Below are 27,101 nucleotides of genomic sequence, written 5' to 3'. Positions count from 1 at the left end.
AAGTCCCTCCTACACAGGGCAGAGGGAGCGCAGATATGACAGATCGTGATGAAGTCAAAAAACACTCCCACTACTGCTACCGCTTTTAGCTGGATTCAGGTAAAAAGAAAAAGCCCTCCTTGTGCTAGAACGCAAAACGCCTAAAGGGCTTGCTTTAGCTGTTGCACCTGGTGTGTGTGTTTGTGTGTGTGCGCAGTGCTGAGTTTATAATACATACAAACTAGGAGCACAGACCGTCCTACACACACACTAAAATCACATCATGAAAATAAGAAAACCACTCTGAATCCCTGCTATATATCTACAGATTTGTTTAAAGGATACAGACTTCAAATTATTTTTAAATTCAAATCAACACTGAAGGACTAAAACCTGATCTCACAGCTGTGAAGATCACTGCGCACTCACATTTCTCTGGCAACCAGCATAGTTCAATGCCGCAACGAATATGAAAGTGTTTTACGCTGCAGTTTCTCTAATGGGTGCTAGATCTTGAGAGACTGAATTGATGTAAATGCAAGTTTGTGCTGTGATTATTGAATGTATGGCTTACGCAATCATCACCTGGAATGGTTTCATTCTTGTTCTGCGATGAGAGCTCAGCAGGTGCATTTCAATCATGCACTTGTCTGGAAGTTCATAAATAATTTACGTAGTGACACTGTATAGAAATACTAATGGCAAAATTAAAAAAGGGAAAAAGAAAAAGGGGAGGTAAAGGCAGTTTTTCTTCTTTTTCTGATTCAAACTAATATTTCTTTTTCCATCAGTGTTGTTTTACAGTAGTAACATTACCCGTGCTGTAAAACGACAGTGAAATTTAAAGGAAAGTAACAATGTTTATGACTTATATTGTTTGAGGGGTGCATTGAGGTTGGTTTAAATTGCTTTGAAGGGGGTTAGAAATGGCAGGACTTAATACATTTTCAAAATTGTGTATCTTTTGTATTGTTGTTCATATTTTGGGAGTCCAAACTAAAAAAAGAAATAAAAGAAAAAATACTAATGGCTTAACAAGATAACATGTTTTTTTTGCTAATGCCACCTGTGAAAAACTACTTTACGCTACGCTAACCAGCCGGGAAACAAGCGGTCAGTCAAAAACGGGACAATAACTTCAGGCAGTTTATTCAAGAGACATGTTTGTACCACCGACTCCTGTCTCATAACAAACCATTCCTCTTTTATGTAGCAGTTTAAACGCTGACAGCAGAGTGTGTGGTACAACACAGTCAATAAGATAGAATAGTTTGTTCCGGGCATCTATCTTTAGAATCTTAAACAAAGCCTTCGGTTTAGCTCTACGCCCTAGTCCTACAATGGCCGTGTTTGGGGTACAGGGGGATGATTTTGTAATGTCCAGTAGTATGGAGGGTGTTGTTGCTTTTGCAACCTTATTAGCACGGCGGAGAATACTTATGGACTGGAAATCATCTATACCGCCAAAAGCTGCTACTTGGCTTTCTGATGTTATGATGTTTTTGAAAATAGAAAAAATCAAATACTTTCTTAAAGGATCAACCAATAAATTTTACAAGATTTGGGGCCCTCTACTGGCTTACTTTGAAGGACTTACTGCACTCCCCTCTTAGTAACTGATGAGAATTGTAAAGCATAGTGATTATACTATTTGTTACCATGAGTGATAGTGTTTATTTTGATTTTATTTATTTATTTATTTATTTATTTTTATTTTTATTATTTTTTTTTTTATTTTATTTTTATTTTATTTATATTTATCTTTATTATTTATTATCCTTTTTTCCTCGGCCTAAGGGTTTTGTTGTGGGTGGGATGGGGTTAACGGAAAGATGCTTTGCTATAATTGACATTGTAATATTGCATTGAATTTTGTGCATTGTATCTTCTCTAAAACAATAAAAACACTTGTTAAAAAAAAAAAGAATAGTTTGTTCCATTTAGGACACTTCTTCGAAGATCAGCCTGTCTATATGGTTGCTATTGGTAAATTTGTGTGTCACAGTTCAAAGAAGTTGAACTTTAAGTGAAACATTTTGTGGATTCCCCCGCAAGCGAATCCACCAGAATGAGCAGAGGTCTAATAGGTGATCGCTTCAATTGTAGTCTTAAGTTCAGCTTAGATGTACGTATGTAAGTAGATGTATGTATGCAGTGCCCTGCTATGACATGAACTACTACGACTACCATTTGTAGTCACTGTTCCATTATCTTTATTATTACTATTATTGCCACTGTTCATCACATCCCCAACCGGCACCATCAGACACCGCCTACCAAGAGTCTGGGTCTGCAGAGGTTTCTTCCTAAAAGGGAGTTTTTTCTCGCCACTGTCGCATTAGCCACTGCTAATGCTTGCTCTTGGGGGAATTACTGGAATTCTTGGGGCTTTGTAAATTATAGAGTGTGGTCTAGACCTACTCTATTTGTAAAGTGTCTCGAGATAACTCTTGTTATGATTTGATACTATAAATAGAATTGAATTGAAGTGAATGTGTCTGGACGAATAAGGGCTGCACACACCCACACAGGTGAGAGTTACTTTGGATGATCAGAACTCTTCTAAAGCTAAAGGAGAATGGGGCTATCCTGAAAATGACCAGGATTTAGACCATCATGAGACATTACAGTAACACTCTAAAGACAAGAACAAAATCTGTACAATTTGTACCAACATATCAAAGGCAGGCAACACTGGCTGGTTGATTTTTAGCAGTCAAGTGTCAACTTAATATGTGGGCAAGACAGTACATCAGTTCAAATTACACACTGAATGACACTTTCTTTGCATATATTAAAATCAAGGCAGTGAAGTGCTCTTACCTTCCAGTGATCAGGAGGAAGAGGGTGAGGATGACGAGGAGGGTAAAGCCACCAACCGCTGCTGTGACAATCACCAACACCTGGCCTTGGTCAGAAGCTATGTCTGATGCTGAAGGTGGCGGAGAATGGAGAATGGATTAGGAAGATGGGAAAACATTGGGCAGTGTTGAGCCGAGAAGATGTGGAACAGAAGGCAAAGAAAAAGGGTGGGAAAAGGTAGAACGAAAAATGTGGAACGGAAAGAGGATAAGTAAGAGAAGGTGAATGTAAAGAGCAGGTACGGGTGATAAAAGCAGGGAGGAGAGAAAAGAAGGACATTAGACGGGAGGATAAAGTGAGAAGAAAGAGCAAATTTTCATTCAACATCATCTTCAATATTCCTCTCCATCAATGCACCATACATAGACCATGTATGCTCTCCTAATATTACAGAGAGATGTTCGATCGGCTCTTTGTAATGCAAAATACCCTCCGTCAGCTTTCGTACTGGAATGATTCATATGCCTGCTGCTGTTTAATTAATATTATTCATTCATGAAATTGTGATTTAGTCCATGATCATTTGGTTAAATTGATCCCATTTGATATTCATGATTTTCTCTTTTCTGTGTCTTGTCACAAGGCTAACGAATCCAAGATAATTGAAAGATGATTGCTATTACCAAACTTATTTCTATAATATTTCACGCTTAATAAATATGAATTGGAGATCAGGGTGCGTGGTCGCTAGCCCAAAGAGTGAGGCTCATGTGGGTTTATACAGTATGTGGGTGTTAAGTCACGAGCATGTATGTGTGCGCAGGGTGTCAAGAATGTGTGTGTGCGTTTGGCTGGATAAAAGTAATTACAGACCACTCAGAGGGAGGGAGAGTGAAAGTGGCATTGGCCAGATCACACAAGACCATTCTCCCAGACATCAGCTTCACGCACTCTTCACATCACTAACTAAGCAGATGTGTTTGACTGATGCTGCTGTAATGAGTGTGTGCGGGGGGGGGGGGGGCGGGGTGGTGGTGGTGTTTGAGGAAAACGGATGACAGAAGAGAGGTAAAGACAAACAAGAGAGAAAGAGAGAGGCGGAAGTGACAGACGGATACACAGACAGATGGAAAAACAAAGCGCATGAGACAGTGACTGACAGGGAGGAAGAGAGCGACAGAGGCCAAATCGGCTTTCTCTTTCACATAAAAGGCCAGGCAATACAAAGGCTTGGCCGAGCACCGTCTGATCTGCAGATAAAGCAAAGCTCTGCAGCTTTGGAAGGGAGAGGGCCACTGTGAAGCCAAATCACCCTCAACAATACCTGAACCAACATAAAAGGGCAGCTGGACCTTTCTATTTTATGAGTAGACTTGCAATAAAGCTACTGCTCAGACACACAAAAAAACATCGATTCAAAATACAAAGAACATCAAGGCTATGCTTTCAGACTCTTATGTCGATTGTATTTAATTCTTCAATTTCCTTATAAAGTGATATCCTGACATTAAGGGGTTTAGGGTTGGTGAATGCAACCAATATGAAATTCATGCTGTAGGGTGACCAAATGATCTGGCTGCAATGCAAAAAGTCTTGGTGAATTTTAGGCTATCATTTAAAAAGGAGCAGTGTGTAGGATTTAGGGGGATCTTTTGGCAGAAGTGGAATATAATATTCATAACTATGTTTTCATTAGTATATAATCGCCTCAAACTAAGAATCGTGTTTTCTTCAGCTTAGAATGAGCCTTTTATGTCTACATAGGGAGCAGGGTGTCTTCCACTGAGCCTGCCATGTTGCACCGCCATGTTTTTAGAGCAGCCCAGAATGGACAAACCAAACACTCTAGAGGTGCCTTTCGTGATTTTACATTACCTGAAGGCCAACGTAGCTTCTACTACACGCTTGTAAAGGAAGGGGTGAGCGAAGGGTTACTCAGTTGGTCACAATCTGCAACCTTACCGCTAGATGCCACTTAATCCTACACACTGGTCCTTTAACAATGAAATCAGTTGTAATGAAAGATTCGAAAATCTTTTATTACAACTACATCTTCATTTACTGCTAAAATGTGGCACTGTTTTATAAACCTGAAATTATTACAAAGCTTTGACTTACATTTTGCATTAAATAACTGAAATATGTGACTATTATGTGATTTACACATCATTATCATTAAATATTTTTTTCCTGAAAAAAAAGCTCATTATTGTCTAAAATATTTTATTGAACATGAAACATTTAACAGGTCTTTTTTTTTTTTATGGGAAAACACTGAAACGTAGTATAAACCTAAGTTGACTAAAGACAAAAAATATGTCTGCACCAAAAATGTTTTAAGCAAAATCTGGAAACAGCTTATAATGTAACAGTAAGAAGACATTTCAATTGGGTAAGATGCAATATTATAAAGGGACAATGATGATATTTTTTTACACTTCACTTTAAACAAAGTGGATCTGTTGCGAGGATTGAGACACGACAGTGTAATGCTACAACGATTGTGATTTTGTGATTGTATGTGTTAATTTTCTTCCTGGGTACATTTTCCAGGATCTCATGAAGAACTTGTTGGAATCCTACTATGGATGCTCCTGTTGGTGGGCTCATTTCGTGGCTTATAAATTACTGCGGTGCTCTTGGTGCAGGCTGCCCTGATCCAGGCTACAGTATATGAACTTCATCTGACCCCGAACTGCTCTGACATCTTATTACATGTCTCATATTGTCTTCTCACTTACAGTTTGGTCGACATAAAGCCCTAAAAAAGTCAGCAATCAAAACAGCAACATGCTTTGGACAATTTTCCATATCTTGTCATTTTGCTGTGAAAACAAGCACCCACCCACCCACCCACCCACACAAAGACAGATGCATCCCAACAAGTGCTGTAGATGGTCTCAGGTACTTACAGTCTCCTGTAGTTTTGTATTCATATTTAGGGGTGTAGGAACTGTATCCAGCTGGTGAGCGGGTGCGAACACAGAAGACGTACCAGGTGGCTGGTTTTAAACCTGAGATGATCACACTGGGAGCCTTGGTGCGTGTCGACGAGTAGCTCAACTGCTCATGTTCCTGTGGGAGAGAGTGAAAGATGAACGAAATAATCTAATGAATTAAGAACAGGTTTCCACCAACAATTATCTAAGGACTGACAGTCAGATTTACCTCAATTTACACTCACAATGTGTGTGTAATTACTGTCTGCTTTACTTTGGCAGCTGCTGACTGCACAACCAGTGACAACGGTTGTGTTGGAAATAGGGCTGCAACAACGAATCGATAAAATCGATAAAATTCGATTATTAAAAAAGTTGGCAACGAATTTAATTATCGATTCGTTGTGTCGCGCAACAATTAGGCAACCTAGTCGCAGAGATAAAAAAAAAATTGAGTTGAGCGCAGAGCGGAGCAGCGCGGAGCGCAAGAAAAGGAACAAAGAGCAGAGCGGGGGTAGAGGAAATACGGAGAGAGACCGGAGAGACCCGTAACGTTGTTCTGAAACACTCGGCGGAGGCAGAGAAATCAGTACGACCTAATATAAGTCATGCAAGGTGTGGGAGCATTTCACACTAAATAAATCAAAAACGTGTTAATTGCAAGATAAACAAAAGCGACACGGCATGGCACGGGCGCACCACAGTGATGAGTCAGCACCTAAAACGTAAACATGTTGGAGTCCGTGATGAGGAGGAAGTTCAACAGCAGGGTAAAGTCACTACACTATCCTACTTCTGTTCTGTTCTGAAGGGAGGAACGTACCGTCCCTCCAGTAGCTCTTCTGGTGCTGCTGTTTACTCGTTATCCAGCTGACTAGCATGACAAGCTAGCGTTAGCTCGGTAATAACAGTAATAAAGCAGGGGTGGTGTAGTTTGCAAGACTAAAGACACGGTTTTATTCACTCGCCTTTTTTGGCCCATTAATTTTTCAATATGTTGTCATGTATTATGTGCTTTGTCCCATATCAGTTATTGTTGACAAATATAATAGTGTGTGGTGTATAAACGAACTTAACTTGCACTTACTACAATGATGGTAATAATTTAATGAATAAGTGTGTGTGTGTGTCTGTCTGTCTGTCTGTCTTTCTTGTCTGTATCTGCTATTTGGGTTACTTACCTTTACACAACTATTAACTAAAACAACATGTATGTATGTTTTTGGTTGATGTAAATGAATGCTTTTTTTTATCCGATTCATCGATTAATCGAAAAAATAATCGACCGATTAATCGATTATTAAAATAATCGTTAGTTGCAGCCCTAGTTGGAAATCGCATACTAACGTACTGCATACTGCCTACTACATTAATGACTAAGTCTGACCCAGCCAGCGGCTCTCACATCTCCGAAAATATGGATAAACTGACCACATATTGGAAATATACATGGTTACTTTCTTGCCTGATAAAACATTAAAACTTAATAAAGTGACATTCAGCTAGGCTAAAAATCTCCACTGTTGCACAGTAAGATTACGTCTCATACTCAAAAATCCTGGCTAACCTAAATAATACACATCTGGGCATTTCTCACATACACAACATCCACAGACTTTACAGTGGGAACGCACTCCATTTCCAGTCATACTTTACGTCATACGAATAAAAAGCTAGTATGCAAATGGGCCCAAGGACTGCCTTCAAACTTGATCACTTTAGTGAACAAAACAATAGACAAGTTTTGTGGAGAAACGTTTTAGGAAACTACCAGTTCCTATAATTGTACTGCATAGATATCATTGTCTTTTAAAATAATGTTGTGACCATAATTATGCAAAATGAGCATAAATGAATTGTCTATTCAGCTTAAAAAGGTTATTAGTTGTCCTTGGATGCATATTTGGAGTGCTTTATAATCATATAATGGCTAATATAGACTGTATTTGTGCCTTGGGACCCTTTGGCTTGGGCCATTCTTTTGACTGGTAGGATGAGAGGAGCTGATGTGGTTGGCTGTGAGATTGCTGTGCTGCACTAGGATCACACAAACATGGGCACTCACCCCAAATTTAACTGATGCTGTGTAGCTTAATTTTTCACGCACCACTTTACTTTACCACTGTATTTGGACATCATGGATAAGACATTTTAGTGGGATAAAATCCCAGGTCAAGAATGTTTAGCGTGACGGTTTAATCAGTGGACTACATTGCTGTGCCAGGATGTTAAGTTAGAAATAGAAAATACTTTAGGCAGAAATTTGTCTTTTGCATGTGCAACGACTGCAATTAAAATAAGTATGTTAAAAGCCATTAAGTTACATCCAGACAGGACACATAAAAACACATTTAACTTTTTTATAAATCAATATACAATAAATACTACTTTAAAAGCAGCATCAGGAACTCAATGGTGAGGGCTAAATCTTTAAATAAAAAAATATAAAGTGCTGTGTGCTGTGGTAGTAAGCTGGATTCAAAAAGTGGTTGTCCTTGCTGATTAAGATATGTTATGGCAACAGGAACAAACAATTTTCTATAGATATTCTACTTTGCACAGGGGACTCTGTGCCTTTTCCCTGAGGGCAGTAGCTGAAAGTGTGGATTTGAGTGACGGCTGTGGTTGTCTAAGATTGTGCCACTTAAGCATTGGACTGTTTTGCCATGGTGATGGGATGGTGGGGTTTGTTTGCGGCCCAGTTTAACTTTTTCTCTTGCTTTTTACACTTAGGTGCTTGAAACAGGACACAATGTTAAAAGTGAGTACAGTATGAAGATTGTCTGGTCTAAGGCATAGATGTTCTTGTTTAACTATAAATACATCTGTAGATTTTCTTATAATTTATGAATGGAGGACCTTAATAACATTTTACACACTTGCATACTTTTTCTTGAGATCACTAAATTCTGGCTAAATAAATTGCTACAAATGAGTCTCTGACCTGAACAAGGATCAAGTCTATACCTACGTACTGCCCTACAATTTTAGGCCGGACCTGGACATACCTTCTCGTAATATTTGATCTCGTAGTCGAGGATGAGCATTGTTGTTTGTTCGGGCTGCTGCCAGGAGAGAGCAATACTGTTTGGAGAGGCCCAGTCCTTCTTCAGAGACCCAACCAGAGATGGACCTGCACGGTTTGAATACAAAATACACAGCTTCAGCTTCAAGGTCTTCACCATAATATCACAAGAATTGAATAAATACAACAAAGGTTGGCACACTAGATACGTTTTTACACACTTGGCCTTCAAGTGTGTGCAAATATAAACAACACTGAGCGGCGAACAGATTTGAATTCACAAGGTATTTTACATAAATGCACGGTTCCCCTCCAATCACTCAGCCCCTCTAACTGCTTTTCCACAGAGACTTTAAAGAATTAATATTAAAAATACCATAAAAAGCCAAATAAGTTTGGGCGTGCTGCTTAATTCTATATGGGAAAGACTGAAGTCCCCAGGCTCCCAGCTAAGTGTGTGCTTGATGTAGCTCTGCAATTTCAAGGTGACAATGTAGTTATGTGGCATGCACTGTAACCACTTGGCTACCAACGTGCTCAGGTTTATCTTATTCTAAAGATACACAAGAAAAAATATAAGACAAGGAAAACAATTAAAGGTTAAGAAGCCAATAGGATGATTCACTTTCATGTACTGTGTGGTTTATGTTTCAGATCGCTGGCATGGTCCATGGATAATGGATTACTTTAAAATGACGTTGTAAAGCACTGAATTAATGGGAGTTATTGCAGAGTGTTGTTCCATTATTGTCCAATACCTTGGTTTAGGACCAACTACTTGTAAAATGTATGAAATCCCCTTATACCTCAGGTGTACAGTAGTTTGCGCTAATTAAACAAGTGTTAGCATTGTAATATAATCTGCAGTACGATGAGGACCCATGTTCAACATTTTCTGCTAAATATCATCATGCTAACATTGTTATTGTAAGCATGTTGCAGTGCAACCTCATAGAACTCTGTGCGCGGCTGCATACTCTTAGTCTTGTTGATCTTGGGAGAACCAGTTGACCTCAGCAAGCTGTCAGTTTGATGAGAATGTGCACTGAATACAGAGTGAGGAGTTTTTCTATGATGCAGCAAGTTAACAATGAGGATGTATAGCACAACAAGGAATCCAATGGTTGACAATGCATGTGCATGAAACACACACAGATGAACACCTCTCCACCTTGTCAGCAATAATTATCACATATCCATGCTGACACTCAATTACTGTATTTCGAAATAGGCTGTAGTTGTGGTGAGGGAGCAGGGAATTCGGACCCAAATGCCGAGAGGAGGCAGGCAGGCAGGTTGTGGTCAAATTGAGGTATTTAATATAACAAAGGGCGGCAGTATAAGGACTGGAAACATACAAAATAGAACACTGACGGCAGGAGCAAACAGAACACACAAAGGAACTAACACCAGACATGGGCAAGCACACAAGACGATCTGACAAGAGACAAAGGGAACACAGAGGCTAAATACATGAGGTGACAGGCAAATCATAAACAGGTGAGACAACAGGTGAAGCACATCAGGGCGGGGCAGGACAATCACAAAGGAGGGAAAACACAGGAAGTAGAACTAGACATGACAGAAAACAGACTATCAAAATAAAACAGGAAATGGGAACAACTAACAGAAGACATGGAATCTACTAAATACAGAAACTTGACAACACTAAACACAAGGGAGAGCAGAGAACACAGGAAGACACAGGGAACATAAATCCACAGTCCAGAATAAAGCAAACGGGATAATACAGAAAACTAGAAAGGAAACAAAATAGCAAGCAAAAATACCGAAACCATAACAGTAGTCCTTTCAAGTCGCTAGGGAAAGAAGAAAAAAAAAAACAACATCCGCACAGCTATTCCTTTAAAAAAATAAGTTGAGGAAGCTACATCTTCTTTTCTTGGACTGAAATGCATTTGCTTTGCTCTATAAATTTCTGCTGGGCAAATAATTGCACTGAGCTCCCAAGAGTGGTCAGCAGATGCAACTGCCCTGAGAGCGATTATTGTATATTATATATCATCTGATGTTACAGAGCCGACTCATTATGTGGATATAAATTGTCGGCCTGCTTTTCTCGTGTGTATTCAAAGTAAAATGATGCCACTGAGTATTTTTTCCGCATTTACTCTACAGTAGTGTGCCTGGGGGAGGATTTCGCAGTTCTCACTTTGTCTGAGGCTGGTATTAGAAGAAGCATGAGGGATCAGGGTTTCAGGGTTTGTGGAGCAGAATCTTGGGGTTAGTGGTTGGGGGCTAGATGACATGAGAGCGGTGAGCTGTAGGGGTTTGAGTTTGTTAACCTGAGGCCTACTGCTGCTACTAATCTGATAGAAAGTAAAAACACCTCTGTTCCCTTTATCCCTCTCTTACTTGGTTGTCTCTATTCCTCACCACCTGCCTCTTTTTGTCCATATGCTCTCCATCTGTTGTTGGCTTTATCTCTTCATATCCTCATACATGGTTTTAACCCTCTGTCCTCTGCTCCTTCTTTTACTTTCCCTCCTCCCTTAGAGTAGGAATACATTTACTATTGATATATTAGGGAGTAGGAACTCAAAACGGTGAAGGGTTTGAACTTGGTTGGAAGGGAATGGGAGACTTGGAGATTTAAGTATAACTTTAAAATGATATTTTGCAGAGGAAGAGCAGAAATGCTCAAATTCTGTGGATAAAAGTGCAGCTACAAAAAGGACACAGAAATGAGTATTCAAAAGACAAATTGCCTCCCATGGTGCTGTGGCTCTAATATGACAAGAATAACATTATATATTCTCATGTGGCACTGTGATTGTATTATATTCTAAAATGTGAAAAACGTGAATTTGCAAAAGAGGGATATAAAAATACCTCACATTTCACAGGAATACTTCAAACATGTTATTCACATGCCTAACTCATGAATGGGATAATAAATGACTAAACCATGCAGTTAATTAAGCAACCAACAACTCAGGTCAATAATTGTAACTGGATCAAAACCATAATCTGCATTAAGATCAAATCGTGATGACGGATAAAATAGGGCTGGAGGGGGTACAGTACTGTGCAGCATCCAGCACTTTTATATTAAATGCATTTTAACGCTTGACTTCTTCTTAATAACCAACTTAATAGCCATTGAACATTTAGAAAGGTTGTCTAAAATGTTAGCAAAAACAGAACATCATAATATCATGCGTGAGTGAAAATGGCTAATATTAGCATAATCAGCAAGCTCAAAGGGTAGGCTGTGTGACTACTGTATGCATACATGTGCATGTTGGGGATTACTGTTTGTGAGGGCATGTGTATGTTGTTATCTTAAAAAGAGAGTATGGAGCACCCCGAGTAGAAAATAAACTGTCCAGCAACACAAAAAGGCGATGCTGCTGACATCCTAGGTGTTATTATTACATCTCTCTCCTCTGCCCATTTCACTCAGAGCTTTCTCGTATCCTCCTCTCCTCAGTGGCAGAGTAAATTCACCTCAGGGGGATATTATCTGATCTAACTCTATCTAATGAACCACTCTGTTGAAACTGCGGCGTTGCAAGGCCTTGTGCGCTGCTTATGCCAGCTGGGTACTGGGAACAGTGGCGGCAGGGCGGTGTGGTTTGCGGCTAGAATCATGCAGTGGAGGCATCAAACTAAGACACAGCAAGATGGTTGGCATCTGCTGTTAGCATATTGGCCCCTGATAGGGAACAATAAACACAGCCTAAATACAATCTCACTCTGACTCAAAGATTTAAATCAGCCTCCCACCGCAAGGCACTGCACAATGCACACTCACACGAGTTGTGCAAGCAAACAAGGGAACACAAATGTGCAGGAAGCAAATGCGCAGAAGACGTGTGCGCACACACAAATAGTTGAGAGCTGACGCGTGTAAAAACAATATGTTTGTTAGAGAAGCAGGACCACTGTCTGGCAGGCAGAAAATAATAGCCAGTAGAAATGTACTTGCACGTCATGTTAGAGTTCATCTTGACACAACACTTAGAAATTCCTTAATAAAAAAGCCACAGTTGCTTTAATTGAGCCATTTTCACAAACCTAAAGAAAAAAAATGTACAGCCTTTTTTTTTTCTCAGCTAGAGTATGTTCCTATGTTCCGTCCTGAGCTCACATTGTGGATGTAATCTTATGTGATCTAGATGCATTCTGGGTTATTCAAAATGGATGGGAGGAGTACCGTATGTAATGTGCTTTAGACTTAGTGTTAAATACATTGTGCATTTAATATAATATTCGTATTGGTCTAGTCAATGTTGTCTAGATGTAATGTAATATACATTTCTATAAATAGAGTTTGAGGAGGAGGAGCCCTAAACCTGTAAAAATACATTGTTACTTTCTATTGTGGACATATTTATCCAAGCAATCATCAAAAACTCATGGCATTGAAGCACAGCCATCATGTGATAATTCTTACATCCACAAAATTTAAGAGAAGTTAAAACAATAGAAACTACAGTGTCTGCTTGTGTGTGCATTGTGGTTGCATATTTCCAAAGGCTGGAGTGTGAAAAACATCACTGTCTCCAGGCATCGGCAAGATACTTTGAGGTTACAGGACACGCAGCAACCGTCTTTAATGATTCTGTATGTGGGATATTAGAGCTGCAGCATGAAATCTGCCAGAGGAACTCAGGAGCATTGGAAAGCCATTAGAAACACCAGTCAATTACAATGCCCGATGGATGGATTTTCCAGTCAAGCGTAGTTAAGCTAAACATAAACTAATGGGGAGTCTTTAAATGAGCTTGACCTGCATATGATTTTAATTAGCTTTCCTGCCCTAAAGGCTTCCATTAACTGTTTGAAAAAATCAATAGAGCCAGTATTGATGCTGTGCGAAAGCTTAAACGATGTCCTAACACTCCACTGATTCACTGCTGATAGAGAGATAAGAGTAAAAGAGAAACACATACACAATATAGGTGCTCTTGTTTTCATATTCATATGTCTCTTTTCTAGGTGTCTGGTCGTGTTTGTCTTGCGGCCGACCCAAATTGCTCCTTCAGCATGCATCTTCCTGGGTGAATGCAATTAAAATGTCCCAATTTGGGATCAATCAAATCTATCTAATCTAAAAATATTTACTGGAACAAGCACATGCATGCACACGTTGTACAAATATTCAAGTTACTTGAATTTGATTTGATTCAAATTAGTTCAAGTCAATATGACTCCAAAGCGCCATCTGCCATCAATGACTACCTTGCGTGCTTCAGAAGCAGGGAACTAAGGGAATGAATGAATTCAAGTTGTCTCCAATGTTATCTCTGGGACCTCAGGAAATCAGTTGGAGCAATGTCACATTTGTAGAATCTGTAATGTATGTGTATCCAAACTTCTGTGTGTGTGTGTGTGTGTGTGTGTGTGTAACCATGGTTTTGCGTGTGCTGCTTTTACAAACCCCGAGACAAAACTAAAGTAACATGGGGTCTGCTTTGGGGACTATCATCGTTACCCTTCATTAATGAACTCTATGCATAAACGCAGAGACATGACTGTAAAATAAACGGTTAGGTCTAATTATAGAGTATACATAAGTGACTGCTCTGTTCAACTCCATCAAGAGCAGTATAATTGGAATTGTTGTCTCATTAGCACTGACCTCTCTGGTATCCACCTGAGAATCACATCTCCCTGCAATATGTGGCTGTTTGTTGGGCTGTCAAGAAATGTGTTTAAGGAATAGTTCAGCTTTCTTTCTAGATGTTAGATGAGAAAATTGATACCTATCATATTTCTGTGCATTAAGTACAGAGGAGAGGGAGATAATTCTTAAGTGTCCCCTTGTTCTTAAACATTTTTAACGTTTATTGTCCCACCCCAAGAGTCTGCCTTTGGACACAGCCTTTTGTTACAGCACCTTTCATATTGGTGAGTATCCATTTCCCGTACAGGTTTACTTTTTATTTCACCAAGAGATTTCTGCTACGCTTGGATTTTTGCTGCAAGTTTGCTTGGATAACTTCTGGGAGCTTCTGATTCAGTCTTCAAAGATCATACTGGTCATTGCATAGCACCTGTACATGGTACATAATGCCTGCTTCTGAATCCATTCCACTCTGTACCTATGGTAGCTACACATTCCTTCTCTATAATCTCCATATAAAGTGCTGCAATTTTTTGGCCAATCGTCTACGGCAATCTCTCTCCCCACTGTGGTGATATGGGCTTCTTTTTCTGGAGGCATATTGTTCCTGCCTGCAGTCTCAGACCGGAAAAATGGATGTGACCCCTATGACACTAAATAGCTGTCAACCGGATCTAAACTGGGACAGTTTCTTGTTCTCCCTCGGTACACCTGCAATCCCCCCCTGCTGTGGAGGCTGTCTTTGGTATGACAGTGGAAAAAAGCTTCCAAGACTTCTTTGCCCTATCCAGATGGTGGCTACAACAGTCACCCGCACCATTTATCATGTGTATCTGCTGAGTACGGGGAGTTAACAGGTAATTAAAATCATCAGTCACGCAACAAAAGCAGGGATCAGGGAGGCGGAGTGGAAAAGAGAAAAGGAAAGAGACCCTTCTACGAGTTCAAAGCTATTTCCACCCTTTTGCAGTGGCTTTGAGTTGTAGTAGGAGAGTGAAGACTAAGAAAATAGGAGTAGAGAGAGTAACAACAGAGGAAGAAGAAAGATAGAGAGGCAAGTCAAAGAAACCCAGTGAGACAAAGTCTGACTTTGGATGGTCTTTGACTTGCAAACAGCCTGTAACATTTAAACCTTTGTCTTCTTATTGACAATCTGCACTAGAGTAGTGGAAGGGGGATTAAAAGACAGACAGATAGAAAGCAAAAAACGGTGTTGTCTACTGTGTCGTGGAGGAGGTTTGTGTGCTAGCTAGCCTGCCTGACACTCTGAGGTCTCGTCTTTAATAGGGTCCCAGCCTGCCACTGATCCCTCTTGTTCCCACTTAATGGGGACGTGAAGAAGCAATGACGTGTGGGAAAGGACACTGAAACCAGCCCTATACTGGCCCACCACAATCAATACTCATTTGGCCTCCACCTCTCTTTCCTCAAAAGTAATTAATGAGAAGAACGGAAGTATCTGGCCACTGACAGCTGATTTCCCTGCCGGTCCCTGTCCTTAACACCCTGTCCACTCCACACGCTGCTACTTAAAAGCTTTATCATGGTTGAAACTAAGCATTGGGTTTTGGAAAGTGACACAGATATGGACAGACATGGATGTCGATGTGCATAATTTTCTTTTAGGATAAAAACCTACAAGAAGAGGTGTTGTTTTCACCAGTTTAGTGCAGTCAAATAAAACCCTTGCATTTGCATTTTTATTCTACATAGATTTAATTTGCAAAATAATATTGTGGCCAACTTTAATGAAGTAATTTGTGGAAGCATTTTGGACCATCAATGGAAAAATTGTTGATAAACTAAGTCGGTAATTTCCACCACACAGGATTAGGCTACACAGATATCAATCAAGTTAATTCTCATGTGTTAGTTTGAATTCTTTTCAACTTTATTAAAAAGAAAATGCCATAGCCCTAAACCACTTGCATAACCTTTGGCTTTAATTAGTTCTTCTAAAACATTTAATTTAATTCAGTCAATCCCAATGATGGTGCACTTGATGGTGATGGCAATGGCAGTGATGGTTTTGATGATTAAAATATGATTATGGGTTCAGTATCAAATTTACATCATTGAAATGCAGTTTCAGTTGGTTCCTACACATACAGGAACTGAAGTTGTGGTGAAAAATATATACAAAAAATTCTTTGACTTGTTACACATAAATATAGTTCGCACTGCATATCCGAACAGAATAAAAACTCAGAGTAGCTGTAAAATCTCCTCTCTGAATAGGAGTGCATGGGGAGAGGAGTGGAGTGCCGCTGCAGAGGAGGTACAGTATAAATAGCAGTCGACCCTCCTATAGCACCCAGAGCAGACTTACTGCAGCAGAACACACAGATGCCACAGTGGCAATACATTCTTTCCTATAGTGCTCATTTCAAGAAGAGCCATCCATACACAACTCTGCTTTCAAAGTGAACCACCCTGGAGTTAAAATAGCCCACACAATTGATGCTGTGTGAATAGGTCATGAAGGATTGCTTGAATACAGACAACAGCGTATACTTTAAAAGCACTTATAATGCACAAGGTGACAGTAAACGTGTTGAAGAATAATGCTTTTCCTATTCGGGCCAATCACTTGCAACCTCCACAAATGTGTAAAAGGTCACAATTTCATGTTTTTTTTTGGAACAGAGAAAATACCATTTTCAAGGATGTTTCTAGTTCCTGTAAATATTTTTCTTTTGTTGGTGTGGCACCTTAACATTGGTTGACTACACAACAGTTTTTTTACTCACTGGCACTTCCATGTAGCACCCAGCAAAAGTGGTAAAAACTGATACTTAAGACAGCAAATTGTCTAACTAATCAATATTAACATACTACTGCTCACAGGCACACATTTGCAGAGTGAGGACAGTGCACTAAAAGGCTAATATCATTACTACAGCGCTTAAAGAGTCACAATTTCATACAAACTGACATGAGAAGAATGTTGGTTAGTTAGTGGTGACTGACATACATTCGTGTACATGATGCGTTTCACAAAAAGGAGGTAAGCTTGATAAAAAAAGCTTGTCAATTGTTTCAGTTGTATTTGATGTCTCACTCTGAAAATGTTTGAGTACACTGTGGAAATGCAGTATAAACTATAAGACCTTAAGCTGAGTGTGTCTTCAATGGTTGCTAAAATGTATAAAGGTTTAGAGAGATTGAAGTTACAGCTGCTGTCATTATAAATGGTTTTATGAAGTGAGGCTAATGCAAATTCATTTAAATGAACTGAAGCGAAAAAAAGGCATTGGCAACTGATTTATCTAACTTTTAGAAGACAATGGGGCTGCATTCTTGGGCGGAAATTCAACCCTAAGATTGAAGACGGGATTGAGGTGGGAGTTGAGAGAGAGAAAACTTCAGAGAACATCCATCAGGATTGCAGAACAATGAATCCAATCACTCTGCATTAATGAGCCAATGCTTAAAATAGTTCCCGTTGTGAGGTGAAGTCAGGGGAAATGATCTTTGCAGGGGGGGGAGAAGAAGCTTCCTGATAAAAGTCTGGGCATAAATCATTTTGTGGAGTAGAAACAGCTAATCTCTTTTCTTTCAAACTCCCCACCTGCTCTGAACACTGCTGAATAGCGATGCTGGGGAATAGCTATTCTTAACGCTGACTGGTGAATAGTTGACTTACTGTATGTCTGGAGGGCTCAGAGGAGCTGGCTGGAGATATATATGGCCACACACAACACTGTACATGTGGGCAACTCAATGACAGCCTTCAAAGCGTAAAGTAAAAAAGGCTTGGAGGTCTTTCTGAAATCCAGCCACTTTCCAGATGCTAAATGACAAATCAAGCAGAATTGGAGTGATAGAGATTGTAACACATTATTTACTTATTGTTTTCCTGTAGGAGCTCTATGGCATTTTAAATAGACAATTACAGTTTTTTCCAACTGCTTACACAAAATCTTTTCATGTCACACGATTTTTGAAACCTCTCACTCAAAGTGCAAAACTGCACAGCACATCTCCAAAACCGTAAGCTATTTCTCAGCCTTTCACTCAGTTTTCAATTGCATAAAACACTTTTTTCAAAACATTACACACAATTCTCTACCTAAAACACAAAAATCTAATAGGAAGTGACTTGCTATCCATTTCTAAACACAGCCAATCAAAATGCTACACTTATTTACCAGGGCACACACACACTCCTCACATTTGCTAACACATTATGTCATAACTGAACACTAACCAATCATTGCTTTAGTATAGGCCTATACAGAGGTCAAAGGTCAGATTACCTGTTTTGAACAATGGATGCCAACAATAGACGGAGAGTAAGAGGAGTAGGAGGAAGAGACAGGGGAAAACAACGAGGAGGAGGAGGAGGGGATAACAACGAGGAGGAGGAGGAGGTAAGAAGAGTAAGAAAGAGAGCCATCTCTGATGAGATCAGGGAGAGAAGCCCATCTTGAGTAGCTTTACAGTGGTGTCCATACTGCATGCAACTATCTAAAGACTATTTCAGCATTACAAATCAATCACACTTTGTTTTGCACAAAGTGCATACAATTCTGTCTCCCCCCCACACGACACACGATTCACAAACACTCACAACACACACACGCACACACACACACACACACACACACACACACACACACACACACATATTCTTTATTCTAAAAATGATATCTTTGGTTTACATATGTTTATACTTTTGTTTTCTTGTTTCATGCTACTGTATACAGTACAACACTGAGCTACTCTTACTAACGTGATGTTTTGCCCAATAAATATTTTCTGTTTTACTGTAAAATTACATTGTTTTTTACAGGTGCACTTTTCAACCACTTTCAGCAGATTTACTTTCTCTCTAGAACATTGTAAATGTAGATATAAACCTATGAAAGACAAAAGAGCCTTAGATTTAGAACAACAGTGTGTACATGGTATATCCAAAAATTTTCTATTATGAAAAAAGTGTTTGCCATTTGATGCAAATGCTTCATTTTGAGATGTGTTTATGGTATTTTGAATGCAGTGTTTCATTTTGAAGATGTGAGGCATTTAGCATTTTGTGTGTGCAGTTTTAGGAATTGTGTGTAGAGTTTTGAAAAAAGGAGACATAGTTTTGAAAACGTGTGTAAGCAATTGAAAAAAACTGTAAACACCATTATTTAACTGAGCAGCACTGACTTAATTTTCTGCAAATTCATTGTTTCAGACTAAAATGTCTCAACAACTATTGACTGGATTGCCATGAAGTTTAATTGCAGTTTAATTAGAGTTTTCATTTAGTGCTTTTTTATTTATGAAATGCTTAGGTGCATGACCAAATACCTGCAAAACTAATGACATTTCCATTAACCTCGACTGTGCTTTTAGTTTACTGCTAATTAGCAAATGTTAGCTGGCTAATGTGCAAACATGCGTTTGTGAAGGAGGCACGAGCGTTCATTTTTATGGCGTTGTATGTCCATTATTTGGGTGACTTTTTTTCAGGTTTTAAAGTCTATTTCTTTGTAAACAGAACTGATCAGCGGGCCAGTCTGGCTTGATCGGCGGGCCGGAGTTGGTCCGCGGGCTGACAAATAAATGGGCCTGCTGTAGAGCAAACAAACAAACAAATGCCTCCCGGTCCCTGAACAAATTACCCTTTTTTTATATTATTCTTGTGCCTGCTGTAAGGACCTGCAATGCAATGTCAAAAGTAACCTTTGGAGCATTTTTTACATTGTAATAAAACATATCAATTACTTGGGTTTTCATATTAATCTCTCAAGTAATTCACACTAATCCTTTATGTGCGTCCCTAAAGTTTGTGTCAACTGTATGACATTGTCCCTAGCCCATCCTATCTGATGTTACCCATAATACACCGGTGGGTATTAGTATGCTGTAACCTGAATACAGATAAACAGATGCAAGGCCAACATAGGCACAGATCTCCCAACTGGTCCCAGCTGTGCTAAATTGCCCCTCCTCACCTCATTTTCACCTCTTCCAGCCCTTTTCACCTTTCTTTCTCATTGTCCTCCACAATAACTATACCCAAATCCAAGTCGATCTAACGCATAACAGCATGATTATTATGTTACTATATCAATCCACCTCTTCTACCCAAAAGCAAATTATGCCAAAGTTCAGATATTTAGTATTTATGACAATCACCTCTTGTATTCCAATTGTTTGACTCCACATCTGTTGTTTTTCTCTACAAACTAAACTGGTCTGAGCTTATGTATGCATGTATGTATGCATGTATGTGTGTGCAAGTTTGTGTCTGGTAGCGGCAGGTCATTGGCAAAGATAAAAGAGGGCCCTGAAGGGCAGACAATGGGCAGGGGGCAACAGATGCCCCAGGTTACATCCAGCCCCATGGGAAGCCAGCTAAACAAACCTGCCAACAAACAGAGTGAGCAAACACCTGCTGACATCATATCGCAGATGCACACATTCATTATGTTTACAAAAGCGCACACACTCATCCTGCTATGTACAGTTCATACAATATAAACATATCTGAGTCCTCTTTTGTACATGGCTGCAGAGCCTATGATATTTTTTACTGGTGGGAATAATATATTAAGCTAATTGTCGGGCCACTTCTTATGATGTAGTTTATTTGGTCACAAAAGTAGTTGATCCATGCTACACTTCTTGTCTAAATGAAACTCTAAGCTGAATTTATTTCAGAACAGAGACAACTGAATATTTCCTGAGAAAGATGAAATGTTTTGAATATTGGATACAAATCACTATTTAGAGATTTAGTTGTTAACTGATTATCAGTATAGAGTAAGCCTTCAAACTCCCATATTGGTCAAACCACTGGCAGAAAAAACTGTGAACAAAACTCTTGATGTGGCTTTTCACACTATATGAATGGTACATTACAACCGTGTTGCAGGATTTACATTTGCTGAAACAGCAATAAGTGCACAAAGATGGAAAACCTTAAACTGACCAAAAAAGTGCAAGGAAATCAGGTCAGAGAATACATCAACACTTCCTGCTGCTTTACAATAAAAGTGTGTGTGCCATAGAGAGCTTTTAATGTAATAGTCATATATCAGTGAGGTCATGTCTGTTAATTGAAAGCAACCACATAAATGTTAAGAGTGACACAAACTACTAACAACTTTCTATTTTTCTTTGTACTTTCTGTTATGTTTGCTTTCTTCTGTAAAAGGAACATGAAACCCCCATGATATCATGGCTAATGAGTGTAATACTGTAAATAACTAATCTAGTTTTCAAAGTAGCAAGGGAGCTGCCCTTTCCACTTTCCTAGAAGACTGTGGGGGGCCACGACCATAATACTACTAATTTACTGTGCTGGAGGGTATCACAGCATGGAATCTGTGAAAGGCAGGGAAATAACTCAGATCAACCTGATCTACATTGTTTACGGACAGTGGCAAACTGAGCATTTTGAGGAGAGCCACACAAACACAGAAAGAGCATTCACATTTCACACACAAAGGGCTTGTATTAAAGCCTAAGACCTTGTTGCTGTGAGGCAGGAGCCCCAACCACCAACTAACATACCATCCATGCATTAGAATCAGCCTTTCCTCAAGGAAAAAAAATCATTATTAAAAAGACCCCATTTCATCATTTAAACCCTATGCTCGCATTGCCAGACCTTCCTCCACAGCGCTGCGAAAGAGGGTCTGGCTAGTCCACACAGCATTCCGGGATGGGAGAAAAATGGGAGAAAAACGGGCTCTGGTTTATTGGCATTTCTTTAAACCAATCACTATTGTCATGGGCGGCGCTAAACGCCGGACAGAGCCACAGTTCCGCTGCAAAATAGCCTCTGGAATGAACATGTTTTTGTGGAATATGCAAGTTCAAATGTTGTTTTAGTCATGCAAGAGAAAACGCAGATGGGATAGTCTAGCTAGCTGTCTGGATTTACCCTGCAGAGATTTGAGGAGCGGTTAACCATAGTGTTCATAAATCCACCAGAGTTTCAATTTCTAACATAAAGAAAGCGGAAGGTAACGGACATCGGGCCGACAAGAGGGATATCGGGCAGAATTTCCTGCGGCACCGGAGCAATCCTGGAAGTGGAACGTTGTGGATATAGACTACTTAAACCCTAATGTGACTTGAGACAGCTGGCAGACTTCGTCCTTTTCTGTGCCGCTTTTTTTTTTTTTTTTCTAGAGGAGGGAAGAGTAAATGATGCCTATAGGCTGCATGTGTGCTGACTCAGATATAAATAGTCGATCTACAGGAGAATAAAAAAGATAAAGCAATACAGAAATACAACAAATACAGCCTTACCGCAATATATTACATTATGTTTTTATATTTGGATTGTAATCTATGTTTCCCTTCACATAAAGATCTACAAACTAAAGGGTAGCTAAAATGAACATACGCTGACTATTAAACTGGGCAAGCCAATCGCCGACTTGCATTGCATTCAGTTTATTTAAATGGATTCGGGCTAAGCCCCGAACCTCAAGTCCTAGAAACGCCCCTGATCATGATCTTATATTCTCTGTCTGGTCTTCTCTTTTTTCTCTCCAACCAACCACAAGACTTCATCTGACAACTCTCTTTATTTATCTCCTTTCTTCTCTCTTTCACTGCGCCTTATTCTTCTCTTCTCACTCTCTTTCTCTTTGCAGAGCTGACAGCGGAGGCTGGGTTGTGATCCAATCACAGGCTGGCTGCAGCAATCACCGTCTGCTGATTGGTTTTATAATCCTCACTCAGGATCTCAGATGGGAGAGAATCAGCTGGCCAAGAAGTGCTGCTCTGAAAGATGTCATACACACACACACACACACACACACACACACACACACACACACACACACACACACACACACACACACACACACACACACACACACACACACACACACACACACACACACACACACACACACACACACACACACACACACACACTTGCTTTCTCTCCGCACCTCACACTTCTTGACTCCACATCATTGCTTTCATTCTCTGTACAAAAGTAGTTTATGAATGTATGTGTATGTGTGGCAATGATTGAACAAAGAGGAAAGGAGAGAATTCACTCAGCTCAAGTTCTGTATCTGCTTTTAGCTTCGCTGTATGTATGCACGTAGAATAACGTGTTGATCAATACATCTTAGAAGATGATGCAAGACTGCATCCTAACCCTGTAACACCTTGCTAGGGCGCAGAAGGACACGATGAAATAAACTATAAGTGAATGCAGCAGTGCTACACACATTCCAGCCCAAACTCCCAGATCAATAAGCTGAGCTTTAATTCTCATATTTAAACATCCAGAAAAGAAAAACTAATCTTCAAGCTAAATCCCCAAATACTCACAGGTAACAGTGGTGGTTTGATTTGCCGTCTAGCATGGATAACAATACGAAAAGAGAAAATTTAATTAGTCAATACACACAGGTGCTGTTCATGAAAAATACAATAAACACACAAGTGGCTAAAGGAAAAGACTGAATCCAAATCTGTAATTGTGTGTGTATGTGCTTGGTATTTTATTTCCCTAGTCTCACAACATACGCTATGATCATGTTCGTATATTGTGCCTAGGACAGTTTACACAAGATGCCTTGACACCTTGGCTGTATATGTTACATATAATATCCCATGTACTGCATCTTGCATTTTAAATCCTAAATTTTGCATCCTGCTTTGGGTCTTACTTTCTGCGTTGTTCAGCATGTTGCATCAGCCCGTAACCTACTGTTTGTCCTATATACTGTGTCCTTGTCCTACATCTGTGAAGTTAAGGACAAATAAGACTTCTACCAGTAATGCGAGTGTCTTCCGAGGTGTCTATCAAAATTAATTGTACAGGTGTGGAAATTAATTGTACAGATTGTAGAAGTATTCATAGCAAATATTCTGTCAGGTAGGTACAATGAGTTATTGGTGTTTTATTAATGTGTACAAGGTTGAGTTTTGGATAATCTAATTGGATCTTTTTTCCTTTTGCAGTTATTCGACAACGATCAATTTAAAAGCCTGAAGTAGATTCAGAGGACTCCAAAAAGGGATTCAAATGTATTATAAAGTCTTACATGTAACTTCAGTTTCTCAACCAATTACAGAGAGGCTGCAATGTATGTTCAGGTCCCACATGTACATGTATCCATAAAATGTATCCATAGGACAAAACTGCAAAATACAGTTGTTTTTTTTCCGTGATGGGGAGTGAAAAAGTCTGCAGGGTGTTGGTAATTCAGCTACCACTGAGCCGATTCCCTACAGTCTTCTCGTAAAGTGGCGAGAGCAAAAGCTGCATTGAAAATCACACACTGGTTAAAACCTACGCACACACTGGGCTTTACAGTAAGTGGACTGCCTATTGCTCTGAAAGTGATGGTCTCATGTGTGATGGAGAATGAGAAGCGACAAGTGCAAAGTGGTTTCTAAATCATAGTCAATGTAGTAGTCGTTGCAGCGATTATTTAGTCAAAAATATGACGATTACTGGGAAATCACCTGTGACAAAGTGAAACTGCAGGTTTGTTGTTTTTCTCCAGGTAATCCCCAAGTTCCACCGCTTACTGTATGGGTCTTTATGAACAGTCACCCACTCTGCTCCTTTCTACCAGCAGGGTTGGAAGTCTTTCTTTAAAAATGTACAATTACTAATTACATGTTAAAAAATGTATTCTGTAGCCGAATTACCTCAATACCAAATATGCAAAAAAGACAAGAGAAAAGAAATATCAATAGGACGACTTTTATTTAAACTTAATACACACTTGTGTATACTGTAGGAAAACACTGTAACCTTAGAAAAGAAAATAGTTAAACTAAGATTTTTAGCAATTTAATGTGTCCTTTGGTCAGTTTATTTTTTTTCATTAAGCAAATTCACGAGTATCCTATAGACCTACAATGAAAGTGCACAACACATAACAACATTTACTCGAGACCAGAGTGGTGGTGTGTGAGAATCGTAAGATGTTGTAATGTAATGTAAGCTATTTTGTTGTGAAAGGTAGGAACAGAAGTGTGCTGCCGTTGATATGGGAGTCAAAAAGTTTGTTGTCTTGGTTCAGACTACGGAGCCTCCATGTTATTATTTTATTACCTTCATGAATAAGTGCAACTCATAACCCACGGCTACAGTATTATATCGTTCCTTATTTTAAAATGTATTTCTAAATTGTAATCCTGCTAATACTAATACATTATATGTATCGTGATTTGATTGTTTTTTGTTCTGTAACTTTAACAGAGTACAGTTAGCTTTTTGTGTATCCTAATTACGTAACATTGTTTCATGTATTCCCTTACTTCCCAAGCCTGTCTACCAGTGCCAGCTCGTGTTAATTCTCACCTGCCCTACCTCTCTTCAATTTCAGTTCACATGAATTCATTATTGCTGCCAATAATCTCCAGGAGGTAACACTTTGGTGTGAGAAACCCAATTACCATCCTGTGTTCTGTGACCTGCATTTAAAGCATCTCAACTTCTGAGTTTGTTTCCTTCTCCTTAGCTGTCACAGCAAAGAGTTCTTCATCCTACTCCTACATCTCTCTCCCCCCACATTGTTTGAGTGATACGCTTCTAGAGTGCCTTCTCTTCCAGTTTGACCCATTGTCATTATGAAATAAAGGCCAATTAATCTACATTAATAGAAGAAATATGACTAGCCTAGGACTTTTACCTTACAAGATTTCTTCACCGTCTATTGAAAATGTCCTGAAGTGCTCCCAAAATAAGATGGATGAAGAATTTATCTGTATACACACTAGTGTTATACTGACTAATTTAGTCCCTTTAATTAAACATCTAATCAGGTCCAGTCAGGTTCAGATACTTTTGATATGTTTCAGTTGGTTGTTATTATGTTATTGTGAAACTGATTCTACCAGTTTTTACCCAAGCTTGGGTTGGATCCCTTTAATTACTGTAAGTATAACCATTAGAAATGCTATTGAGCAAAGTCTAATTTAGCTAAACAAAATTAAACACTGGGACAAAATAGCCACATACTGTGGCTTCATTCCAAAAATAACAGTATCAGTGTTGAAAAACCTTATTGAGCAAATCTTGCTTGATATCAATTTATGACCCAAGAAAGAGTAAAATCGATAGATTTGACTTTAACAAACACAGAGCAGCTTCCAACTCGTATCTTTATGATTCTGGCTATATGTATTGACAGTGGCCTAAAAAAAAAAGACAAATATTGGTCAAGCCCCAGTGCTTATTCCCTTCCTGCATACATAAACACACAAATATGCATGTGAGAAGTTTGTGCAGTTTGTAAAATCTTTTAAATCCTGTTAAGAGTGCAGACAGACACACATCTTGTCCCAAAGCTTCCCCATTAGCTCAGTGTGTGTGTTCACTAGGGTGAAACCAAACCACTGGGAGCATCATTCATATAAGGCCTGGAGGGAGAGAGAGAGAGAGACTGCAAGGCCAGGGCTTCTCCCTTTCTCTGTAACATACATACATAGACACATGCATACACACACTGTCCCCCATGAGGTCAGCAGGATAAGCTGGTTTGGGAAGGCATGTACCCTTCACTTCCTGTCAATGACAACATGGGCTGGTAGCCGCTACGCACCACTGAGTTTAAATCACTCTCTCCCTCTCTCTCTCTCCCCCTGGTTTTGTCTGTCTCTCTACCTGACATCTTCCCATTGTATCTATCCCTGACTCATCTCTACTCCCCAGGCTTTGCATCTCCACCTCCCCCCGTAATCTTCCTCTTATAAGATGAAACTTTAATGATTCCCTTGGGGGAAATTGGCTTGTTGCAGTGGAAAATATACAGTCACAACAATAATAGGATGC

The 27,101-nt window shown here is 39.4% G+C and overlaps 1 protein-coding gene across 1 annotated transcript in view; it reads right to left on the bottom strand.

The window, feature by feature from the left end:
• Positions 1-27,101, bottom strand: part of LOC114564011 (eph receptor A6) — a 143,746-nt gene that overhangs the window by 30,203 nt on the left and 86,442 nt on the right. Inside the window, exons 5-7 of the mRNA XM_028591113.1 lie at positions 8,729-8,853; positions 5,694-5,856; positions 2,803-2,911 (exon numbers count right to left, since the gene is read on the bottom strand). Coding sequence (XP_028446914.1) covers positions 2,803-2,911; positions 5,694-5,856; positions 8,729-8,853 — 397 coding nt within the window. The remainder of the gene's footprint in view (positions 1-2,802; positions 2,912-5,693; positions 5,857-8,728; positions 8,854-27,101) is intronic.

Source organism: Perca flavescens, chromosome 11 (assembly GCF_004354835.1).
Source record: "Perca flavescens isolate YP-PL-M2 chromosome 11, PFLA_1.0, whole genome shotgun sequence".
Taxonomy (NCBI): Eukaryota; Metazoa; Chordata; class Actinopteri; order Perciformes; family Percidae; genus Perca; species Perca flavescens.
The sequence above is the reverse complement of the archived record's forward strand: the minus strand, read 5'-3'. Positions and strand labels throughout refer to the sequence as shown.